The sequence below is a fragment of the Oncorhynchus clarkii genome, chromosome 13, assembly GCF_045791955.1.
Source record: "Oncorhynchus clarkii lewisi isolate Uvic-CL-2024 chromosome 13, UVic_Ocla_1.0, whole genome shotgun sequence".
NCBI lineage: Eukaryota > Metazoa > Chordata > Actinopteri > Salmoniformes > Salmonidae > Oncorhynchus > Oncorhynchus clarkii.
The window spans coordinates 65,340,569-65,353,068 of record NC_092159.1 but is presented as its reverse complement, the minus strand read 5'-3'; the positions used below and the strand labels follow the sequence as shown (position 1 = coordinate 65,353,068).

At 44.7% G+C, this 12,500-nt stretch overlaps 1 protein-coding gene across 1 annotated transcript in view; it reads right to left on the bottom strand.

The window, feature by feature from the left end:
- The window catches only part of LOC139424112 (caskin-1-like), a 120,634-nt gene that overhangs the window by 34,024 nt on the left and 74,110 nt on the right, over positions 1–12,500 (bottom strand). The window contains exons 11-13 of the mRNA XM_071175809.1: positions 5,705–5,953; positions 663–767; positions 1–32 (exon numbers count right to left, since the gene is read on the bottom strand). The exon at positions 1–32 is cut by the window's left edge and continues 87 nt beyond it. Coding sequence (XP_071031910.1) covers positions 1–32; positions 663–767; positions 5,705–5,953 — 386 coding nt within the window. The remainder of the gene's footprint in view (positions 33–662; positions 768–5,704; positions 5,954–12,500) is intronic.

Sequence of the window (12,500 nt, the reverse complement as noted above, 5' to 3'; positions counted from 1 at the left end):
GCCAGAACTCCCCACGCTACTTCGGTCTCCACCTGGTAAACACAACACACACACACACACACACACACACAGGTGTGTGTTAACACAGAACCAGGTATCATATGTGTTTCTCCGCTACAATGCACTGGACAGCAGCCCACTCAACAGCATGGGTTCACGACTAGGACAGACGAGGTGATTGACGGAGTGACTGACACACTTAAACACACACACATCCACTGACCGACGCAGGCCTGATGACTGACAGAGAGACTAAAGACCCATGCAGAGAGAGACAGAGACAGAGAGACAGAGACAGAGAGACAGAGACAGAGACAGAGACAGATAGATAGATAGATAGATAGATAGATAGATAGATAGATAATGACTGCAGCCCTACACACACAGCCAGGGACCAGGTACTGCCAGGTACAGCCAGGGACCAGGTACTGCCAGGTAGGTACTGGTCTCTGTTCAGTTCTGGACATAATGGAGAGATGGCAGGGTCTCTAAGGTGCCCCTATCCACTGATTCTAGGTCAGATCCTATAAGGGCCATTGTGTTGCCTTGCCCTATAGTATTAGCCCGGATAATCTGATCTAGACCTATGGTTAGGGGCAGCTTCAATCTGTAGACAACGCCACAGGTCAGGGGTCAGGCAGGGCTGCGCGGGGCGGGGTTACCTGGCCCAGGCTTGCGCAGCACCCATATCTCCTCGCTGGAGCTGCCCTGGGGGCCGCAGGACCGGGTGGGGGAACCGTGAGGGGTGGCTTCTGAGCCGCGACAACCTTCAACACAGAAACCACTGTTAACCTCTAAAACCCCCTGCTCCGCTAATCTAGCTGTAGCCGCTAACCCCAGCTACGCTAAACTATCAGCTAATCCTGGGGATAAACTAGCCTTGGCACCTAACTCCGGGGTTAAATTAGCATTAGCAGCTAAAACCCCCTCTAAACTAGCATTAGTAGCTAACCCCAAACTAGCCATCACTGCTAGTCCTGGGGCTAAAATAGCATTAGAAGCTAACCTTGTCACTGAACTAGCATTAGTAGCTAACCCCAAACTAGGAATCACTGTTAGTCCTGGGGCTAAAATAGCATTAGAAGCTAACCCTTTCACTGAAACAGCATTAGTAGCTAACCTTAAACTAGGAATCAGTGTTAGTTCTGGGGCTAAAATAGCATTAGAAGCTAACCCCAAACTAGCCATCACTGCTAGCCATGGGGCTAAAATAGCATTAGCAGCTAAATCTGTCACTGAACTAGCATTAGTAGCTAACCCTAAACTAGGAATCACTGCTAGTCCTGGGGCTAAACTACCATTAGCGATTAACCCTGACGCCAATGTAGTGTTAGCCAATAACTAGCATTAGCAGCTAACAATTAAGCAAAACTAGAATTCACTGCAAACAGTTAATCACTCACCCTCTAACTCTAAACCTTAGCTTTGCTAGCATTGACCCGCTAATCCTAAACTGGCTAACCAGCCCCACCACGATCCCCAACCAGCAGGACAGATGGGGGTGAGGGCGGGGTGGGGGTAAGGGGGACCCTAGAATATACTCTATATCTGCTTGTTTAACTTCACCCTATCTTAACAGCAGACACAGACACACACGCATATATACATCACATATATATATATATATATATTCCATAGATATATGAGAACATTTATATACCATTGTACATAAATAGATCAGTAGCATGCATGTATATCTGTGTAGATATATATATATATATGTGTCAGAATGTACATAAATAGACATATATATGTATAATATATGAAGAGATATATGATGATATATGCAGGGTAAGGTAAGGTAGGTCCGGTATGAGCTGCAGTTCATCAGGAGAGAGAGTTACAGTAGAACAGGAACTCAAGGCCTTTAGAGACTGGAGGAGAGAATTACAGTAGAACAGAGAGTCAAGGCCTTTAGAGACTGGAGGAGAGGATTACAGTAGAACATGGACTCAAGGCCTTTAGAGAGTGGAGGAGAGGATTACAGTAGAACAGAACACTCAAGGCCTTTAGAGACTGGAAGGGAGGATTACAGTAGAACATGGACTCAAGGCCTTTAGAGACTGGAGGAGAGGATTACAGTAGAACAGAACACTCAAGGCCTTTAGAGACTGGAGGAGAGGATTACAGTAGAACAGGGACTCAAGGCCTTTAGAGACTGGAGGAGAGGATTACAGTAGAACAGAACACTCAAGGCCTTTAGAGACTGGAAGGGAGGATTACAGTAGAACATGGACTCAAGGCCTTTAGAGACTGGAGGAGAGGGTTACAGTAGAACAGGGACTCAACTGAAACACCGCTAACCAAGCAACAGTGCTAGGTGGCTGTACTACTGAAACACCGCTAACCAAACAACAGTGCTAGGTGGCTGTGCTACTGAAACACCGCTAACCAAACAACAGCACTAGGTGGCTGTACTACTGAAACACCGCTAACCAAACAACAGAGCTAGGAGGCTAGATAGTTGTTTTCTTGTTGGAAGATCCACTTGCGGCTAAGTTTCAGCCTCCTGGATGAGGCAACCAGAGTTCTTGGGCTGATTTTGAGTTCATGGTGCCGTTGACCCTTAACAAGGGCCCCAGGATCAGTGGAATCAAAACATCCCCATAACATGAAAATATATTTTACAGTAGGTATGAGGTACTTTTCTGCATAGTGTTTAATATGCATGGCTCTTTCAATGCCAATCCAACCCCCTGGTGTGTGTGGCCAAAGAGCTCTATTTTTGTCTCAAATGGCTTGGTTCCAATCCAAGGGCCTTTCGCCATGGTGATTTCGCCATGGCGATGGATGTGAAATGGATTTTACATGTCTGTTACCTCATTATTAAACCCTCAGTGAAACAGGAAGCTACGGAAGACCACAACACAAGCTACGGAAGACCACAACACAAGCTACGGAAGACCACAACACAACAGCAGCACAACACTGTAACCCTTGTTCAACAGCAACACCCCACTATAACCCTTGTTCAACAGCAACACCCCACTATAACCCTTGTTTAACAGCAACACCCCACTATAACCCTTGTTCAACAGCAACACCCCACTATAACCCTTGTTCAACAGCAACACCCCACTATAACCCTTGTTCAACAGCAACACCCCACTATAACCCTTGTTTAACAGCAACACTACACTGTAACCCTTGTTCAACAGCATCACTACACTATAACCCTTGTTCAACAGCATCACTACACTGTAACCCTTGTTCAACAGCAACACCACACTATAACCCTTGTTCAACAGCAACACTACACTGTAACCCTTGTTTAAAAGCATCACCACACTATAACCATTGTTTAACAGCAACACTACACTATAACCCTTGTTCAACAGCAACACAACACCCCACTATAACCCTTGTTCAACAGCAACACCACACTATAACCCTTGTTCAACAGCAACACTACACTATAATTCTTGATCAACAGCAACACCACACTATAACCCTTGTTCAACAGCAACACTACACTATAACCCTTGTTCAACAGCAACACAACACTACACTATAACCCTTGTTCAACCGCAACACTACACTATAACCCTTGTTCAACAGCAACACTACACTATAACCCTTGTTCAACAGCAACACTACACTAAACCCTTGTTCAACAGCATCACCACACTATAACCCTTGTTCAACAGCAACACTACACTATAACCCTTGTTCAACAGCAACACAACACCCCACTATAACCCTTGTTCAACAGCAACACTACACTATAACCCTTGTTCAACAGCAACACTACACTATAACCCTTGTTCAACAGCAACACTACACTATAACCCTTGTTCAACAGCAACACTACACTAAACCCTTGTTCAACAGCATCACTACACTATAACCCTTGTTCAACAGCAACACTACACTATAACCCTTGTTCAACAGCAACACTACACTATAACCCTTGTTCAACAGCAACACTACACTAAACCCTTGTTCAACAGCAACACTACACTATAACCCTTGTTCAACAGCAACACAACACCCCACTATAACCCTTGTTCAACAGCAACACTACACTATAACCCTTGTTCAACAGCAACACTACACTATAACCCTTGTTCAACAGCAACACTACACTATAACCCTTGTTCAACAGCAACACTACACTAAACCCTTGTTCAACAGCATCACTACACTATAACCCTTGTTCAACAGCAACACTACACTATAACCCTTGTTCAACAGCAACACTACACTATAACCCTTGTTCAACAGCAACACTACACTATAACCCTTGTTCAACAGCAACACCACACTATAACCCTTGTTCAACAGCAACAGTACACTATAACCCTTGTTCAACAGCAACACTACACTATAACCCTTGTTCAACAGCAACACTACACTATAACCCTTGTTCAACAGCAACACTACACTATAACCCTTGTTCAACAGCAACACCCCACTATAACCCTTGTTCAACAGCAACACTACACTATAACCCTTGTTCAACAGAAACACTACACTATAACCCTTGTTCAACAGCAACACTACACTATAACCCTTGTTCAACAGCAACACTACACTATAACCCTTGTTCAACAGCAACACTACACTAAACCCTTTTTCAACAGCAACACTACACTGTAACCCTTGTTCAACAGCAACACTACACTATAACCCTTGTTCAACAGCAACACAACACCCCACTATAACCCTTGTTCAACAGCAACACTACACTATAACCCTTGTTCAACAGCAACACTACACTATAACCCTTGTTCAACAGCAACACTACACTATAACCCTTGTTCAACAGCAACACTACACTAAACCCTTGTTCAACAGCAACACTACACTATAACCCTTGTTCAACAGCAACACTACACTATAACCCTTGTTCAACAGCAACACTACACTAAACCCTTGTTCAATAGCATCACTACACTATAACCCTTGTTCAACAGCAACACTACACTATAACCCCTGTTTTCAACAGCAACACTACACTATAACCCTTGTTCAACAGCAACACTACACTATAACCCTTGTTCAACAGCAACACTACACTATAACCCTTGTTCAACAGCAACACTACACTATAACCCTTGTTCAACAGCAACACCCCACAATAACCCTTGTTCAACAGCAACACTACACTATAACCCTTGTTCAACAGAAACACTACACTATAACCCTTGTTCAACAGCAACACTACACTATAACCCTTGTTCAACAGCAACACTACACTATAACCCTTGTTCAACAGCAACACTACACTATAACCCTTGTTTTAAATGGATGTGACAACAGCAACAACAGAAAAAACGACTTAAACTGTAACAGATGACATAGACCACAACTTTAAACTGTAACAGATGACATAGACCACAACTTTAACCTGTAACAGATGACATAGACCACAACTTTAACCTGTAACAGATGACATAGACCACAACTTTAACCTGTAACAGATGACATAGACCACAACTTTAACCTGTAACAGATGACATAGACCACAACTTTAACCTGGATATAAACAACTGTTTACCGAAAACCTCAAGGGATGACCTCACCAGAAAGAGCTCTCAGAGAGGTGAGAGTGGGTGAGCCAATCAGATATTAGATCATAGATAGGTAATCATCACCCCTTAAAGCTTTGGGGATAATAATAATAATAATAATAATAATAATAATAATAATAATAATAATAATAATAATAATAATAATAATAACGTATGAGGGGGGCGTGTACCTGGGGGGGTGGGGGGTGTGTCCCCCGGGGTCGTCACGGGCGACCTGTTATAGCCAAAGGAAGTGAATAGTGGAAGCAGTGGCTGATGGGTATGTGGAGGTGGAGGAGGCGGAGGAGGCAGGATATGGAACTGATGGAACGTGGTTTCGTTGCCGTTGACGACCGCTGAGATGGCGGGGGCGACCGTCGGCGTGGGAACGAGCTGTATCTTTTGAAACTGTTGGGTGTTAATGACTGTGCTCGGCAAACCTAGATACGATCACCGTGACGATGACACGACAACAAACAAACAAAAACAAACAACAACAAAAACAAAAAAATTGTAAGAGAAATCAAATTGAATTAAACCAATGAAAAATCTTAAATCACAAATCAATCGACAAGGTAACATGTTAGAGAGATGAACAAATAGAGAGATGGAGGGAGGAGACGGACGGAGGGAATAGAGACGACTGTGACTAGGATGGAGAGAGGAGAAAAGAGGAGAAGGGTGGAAGGAGAGAGGAGAGGAATGGAGGGAGGAGAGGAGAGGATAGGAGAGAAGAGGAGAAGGGTGGAAGGAGAGAGGAGAGGAATGGAAGGAAGAGAGGAATGGAGGGAGGAGACGATAGGAGAGGAGAGAAGAGGTGAAGGATAGAAGGAGGAGAGGAATGGAAGGAAGAGAGGATAGGAGAGGAGAGAAGAGGTGAAGGATAGAAGGAGGAGAGGAATGGAAGGAAGAGAGGAATGGAGGGAGGAGAGAAGAGGTGAAGGATAGAAGGAGGAGAGGAGAAGGATGGAAGGAGGAGAGGAGAGGAGAGGAGAGGAGAGGATAGGAGAGAAGAGGAGAGGAGAGGATGGAAGGAGGAGAGGAGAAGGATGGACGGAGGAGAGGAGAAGGATGGAAGGAGGAGAGGAGAGGGATGGAAGGAGGAGAGGAGAGGGATGGAAGGAGGAGAGGAGAGGAGAGGGATGGAAGGAGGAGAGGAGAGGAGAGGGGTAGAAGGAGGAGAGAGGAGATGAGAGGAGAAGATAGGATAGGAGAGGAAGGGAGAAGAGAAGAGGAGAGGAGAGGAGAGGAGAGGAGAGGAGAGGAGAGGAGAGGAGAGAATGTAACTGTGAACTCCCTCTGAACACAGCTGCCTTACGTACACTATGTACTCTGGGTGTGTGTGTATTAGTGGAACTGTGTGTGTGTGTGTGTGTTCGTGGAACTGCGTGTGTGTGTGTGTGTGTGTGTGTGTGTGTGTGTGTGTGTGGGGAACTGAGCATCTGGTATGACTCACTTCATGCTCACTTCCTGCTTTGGGAAGATCGATGATTCAACGATCAGTGGAACACACACACACACACACACACACACAGAGGGTCAGCTGTAAGGTAGTTGGTATAATGACAGAGGGTCAGCTGTAAGGTAGTTGATATCGTGACAGAGGGTCAGCTGTAAGGTAGTTGGTATCGTGACAGAGAGTCAGCTGTAAGGTAGTTGATATCGTGACAGAGAGTCAGCTGTAAGGTAGTTGGTATCGTGACATAGGGTCAGCTGTAAGGTAGTTGGTATCGTGACAGAGGGTCAGCTGTAAGGTAGTTGATATCGTGACAGAGGGTCAGCTGTAAGGTAGTTGGTATCGTGACATAGGGTCAGCTGTAAGGTAGCTGGTATCGTGACAGAAGGTCAGCTGTAAGGTAGTTGGTATCATAACAGAGGGTCAGCTGTAAGGTAGTTGGTATCATGACAGAAGGTCAGCTGTAAGGTAGTTGGTATCGTGACATAGGGTCAGCTGTAAGGTAGCTGGTATCGTGACAGAAGGTCAGCTGTAAGGTAGTTGGTATCGTGACAGAAGGTCAGCTGTAAGGTAGTTGGTATCGTGACAGAGGGTCAGTTGTAAGGTAGTTGGTATCATGACAGAAGGTCAGCTGTAAGGTAGTTGGTATCGTGACAGAGGGTCAGCTGTAAGGTAGTTGATATCGTGACAGAGGGTCAGCTGTAAGGTAGTTGGTATCATGACTGAAGGTCAGCTGTAAGGTAGTTGGTATCATGACAGAAGGTCAGCTGTAAGGTAGTTGGTATCGTGACATAGGGTCAGCTGTAAGGTAGCTGGTATCGTGACAGAAGGTCAGCTGTAAGGTAGTTGGTATCGTGACAGAAGGTCAGCTGTAAGGTAGTTGGTATCGTGACAGAGGGTCAGTTGTAAGGTAGTTGGTATCGTGACAGAAGGTCAGCTGTAAGGTAGTTGGTATCATGACAGAGGGTCAGCTGCACGGTAGTTGTATGGTATCATGACAGAGGGTCAGCTGTAAGGTAGTTGGTATCATGACAGAGGGTCAGCTGTGTTCATATCAGCAGTAAAGAAACAACCGACAGGACGGAGAAGAGTGAGAAGCTGTGCTTGTAGAGAGAGAAGAAATTAGAGAAAGGATGTTGGGAAAAACAGACAAATAGCCGATGTGAAACAAAACAGACAAACATGAAAAAAACAGACAGACAGACCCCCCAAGGTACAGACCCGCCAGGGTACAGACCCCCCAAGGTACAGACCCCCCAAGGTACAGACCCCCCAGGGTACAGACCCCCCAAGGTACAGACCCCCCAAGGTACAGACCCCCCAAGATACAGACCCCCCAAGGTACAGACCCCCAAGGTACAGACCCCCCAAGATACAGACCCCCCAAGATACAGACCCCCCAAGATACACACCCCCCAAGATACAGACCCCACAAGGTACAGAACCCCCAAGATACAGACCCCCCAAGGTACAGACCCCCCAAGGTATAGACCCCCCCAAGGTACAGACCCCCCAGGGTACAGACCCCCCAAGATACAGACCCCCCAAGATACAGACCCCCCAAGATACAGACCCCACAAGGTACAGACCCCCCAAGGTACAGATATGACACCACTAGATATAGATATGACACCACTAGATATAGATATGACACCACTAGATATAGATATGACACCACTAGATATGACACCACTAGATACAGTGCCTTGCGAAAGTATTCGGCCCCCTTGAACTTTGCGACCTTTTGCCACATTTCAGGCTTCAAACATAAAGATATAAAACTGTATTTTTTTGTGAAGAATCAACAACAAGTGGGACACAATCATGAAGTGGAACGACATTTATTGGATATTTCAAACTTTTTTAACAAATCAAAAACTGAAAAATTGGGCGTGCAAAATTATTCAGCCCCTTTACTTTCAGTGCAGCAAACTCTCTCCAGAAGTTCAGTGAGGATCTCTGAATGATCCAATGTTGACCTAAATGACTACTGATGATAAATACAATCCACCTGTGTGTAATCAAGTCTCCGTATAAATGCACCTGCACTGTGATAGTCTCAGAGGTCCGTCAAAAGCGCAGAGAGCATCATGAAGAACAAGGAACACACCAGGCAGGTCCGAGATACTGTTGTGAAGAAGTTTAAAGCCGGATTTGGATACAAAAAGATTTCCCAAGCTTTAAACATCCCAAGGAGCACTGTGCAAGCAATAATATTGAAATGGAAGGAGTATCAGACCACTGCAAATCTACCAAGACCTGGCCGTCCCTCTAAACTTTCAGCTCATACAAGGAGAAGACTGATCAGAGATGCAGCCAAGAGGCCCATGATCACTCTGGATGAACTGCAGAGATCTACAGCTGAGGTGGGAGACTCTGTCCATAGGACAACAATCAGTCGTATATTGCACAAATCTGGCCTTTATGGAAGAGTGGCAAGAAGAAAGCCATTTCTTAAAGATATCCATAAAAAGTGTTGTTTAAAGTTTGCCACAAGCCACCTGGGAGACACACCAAACATGTGGAAGAAGGTGCTCTGGTCAGATGAAACCAAAATTGAACTTTTTGGCAACAATGCAAAACGTTATGTTTGGCGTAAAAGCAACACAGCTGAACACACCATCCCCACTGTCAAACATGGTGGTGGCAGCATCATGGTTTGGGCCTGCTTTTCTTCAGCAGGGACAGGGAAGATGGTTAAAATTGATGGCAAGATGGATGGAGCCAAATACAGGACCATTCTGGAAGAAAACCTGATGGAGTCTGCAAAAGACCTGAGACTGGGACGGGGATTTGTCTTCCAACAAGACAATGATCCAAAACATAAAGAAAAATCTACAATGGAATGGTTCAAAAATAAACATATCCAGGTGTTAGAATGGCCAAGTCAAAGTCCAGACCTGAATCCAATCGAGAATCTGTGGAAAGAACTGAAAACTGCTGTTCACAAATGCTCTCCATCCAACCTCACTGAGCTCGAGCTGTTTTGCAAGGAGGAATGGGAAAAAATGTCAGTCTCTCGATGTGCAAAACTGATAGAGACACACCCCAAGCGACTTACAGCTGTAATCGCAGCAAAAGGTGGCGCTACAAAGTATTAACTTAAGGGGGCTGAATAATTTTGCACGCCAAATTTTTCAGTTTTTGATTTGTTAAAAAAGTTTGAAATATCCAATAAATGTCGTTCCACTTCATGATTGTGTTCCACTTGTTGTTGATTCTTCACAAAAAAATACAGTTTTATATCTTTATGTTTGAAGCCTGAAATGTGGCAAAAGGTCGCAAAGTTCAAGGGGGCCGAATACTTTCGCAAGGCACTGTAGATATGACACCACTAGGTGTAGATATGACACCACTAGATATAGATATGACACCACTAGATATAGATATGACACCACTAGGTGTAGATATGACACCACTAGGTACAGATATGACACCACTAGGTGTAGATATGACACCACTAGATATAGATATGACACCACTAGGTGTAGATATGACACCACTAGGTGTAGATATGACACCACTAGGTGTAGATATGACACCACTAGATATAGATTTGACACCACTAGGTGTAGATATAACACCACTAGGTATAGATATGACACCACTAGAAATACATATGACACCACTAGATATAAATATGACACCACTAGATATAGATATGACACCATTAAATATATATATGACACCACTAGGTGTAGATATGACACCACTAGATATAGATATGACACCACTAGGTGTAGATATGACACCACTAGATATAGATATGACACCACTAGATATAGATATGACACCACTAGGTGTAGATATGACACCACTAGGTGTAGATATGACACCACTAGATATAGATTTTACACCACTAGATATAGATATGACACCACTAGATATAGATTTGACACCACTAGGTGTAGATATGACACCACTAGATATAGATATGACACCACTAGATATGACACCACTAGATATAGATATGACACCATTAGGTATAGATTTGACACCAGTAGATATAGATATGACACCACTAGATATAGATATGACACCATTAGGTATAGATTTGACACCAGTAGATATAGATATGACACCATTAGGTGTAGATATGACGCCACTAGATGGATGTAAATATGACACCACTAGATATGACACCACTAGGTATAGATTTGACACCACTAGATATGACACCACTAGGTGTAGATATGACACCACTAGATGGATGTAAATATGACACCACTAGATATAGATTTGACACCACTAGATATGACACCACTAGGTATAGATTTGACACCACTAGATATGACACCACTAGGTATAGATATGACACCATTAGGTATAGATTTGACACCACTAGATATGACACCACTAGGTATAGATATGACACCACTAGGTGTAGATATGACGCCACTAGATGTAAATATGACACCACTAGATATAGATATGACACCACTAGATACCACTAGAGCTGTATCATTGCCTTTATCCGCTACGGATCCGCAGTCAAACGACCACCCCTCATCACTGTCTAACGCTCCCTAAAACACTTCTGTGGGCAGGCCTTTCTAATCGACCTGGCCTGGGTATCCTGGAAGGATATTGACCTCATCCCGTCAGTTGAGGATGCCTGGTCATTCTTTAAAAGTAACTTCCTCACCATCTGAGATAAGCAAGCTCCGTTCAAAAAATGCAGAACTAAGAACAGATGTAGCCCTTGGTTCACTCCAGACCTGACTGCCCTCGACCAGCACAAAAACATCCTGTGGCGGACTGCAATAGCATCGAATAGTCCCCGCGATATGCAACTGTTCAGGGAAGTTAGGAACCAATACACGCAGTCAGTCAGGAAAGCAAAGGCCAGCTTCTTCAGGCAGAAATTTGCATCCTGTAGCTCTTACTCCAAAAAGTTATGGGACACTGTGAAGTCCATGGAGAACAAGAGCACCTCCTCCCAGCTGCCCACTGCACTGAGGCTAGGAAACATTGTCACCACCGATAAATCCATGATTATCGAAAACTTCAACAAGCATTTCTCAGCGGCTGGCCATGCCTTCCACCTGGCTACTCCAACCTCGGTCAACAGCTCCGCCCCCCCCGCAGCTACTCGCCCAAGCCTCTCCAGGTTCTCCTTTACCCAAATCCAGATAGCAGATGTTCTGAAAGAGCTGCAAAACCTGGACCCGTACAAATCAGCTGGGCTTGACAATCTGGACCCTCTATTTCTGAAACTATCCGCCGCCATTGTCGCAACCCCTATTACCAGCCTGTTCAACCTCTCTTTCATATCGTCTGAGATCCCCAAAGATTGGAAAGCTGCCGCAGTCATCCCCCTCTTCAAAGGGGGAGACACCCTGGATCCAAACTGTTACAGACCTATATCCATCCTGCCCTGCCTATCTAAGGTCTTCGAAAGCCAAGTCAACAAACAGGTCACTGACCATCTCGAATCCGACCGTACATTCTCCGCTGTGCAATCTGGTTTTCGAGCCGGTCACGGGTGCACCTCAGCCACGCTCAAGGTACTAAACGATATCATAACTGTC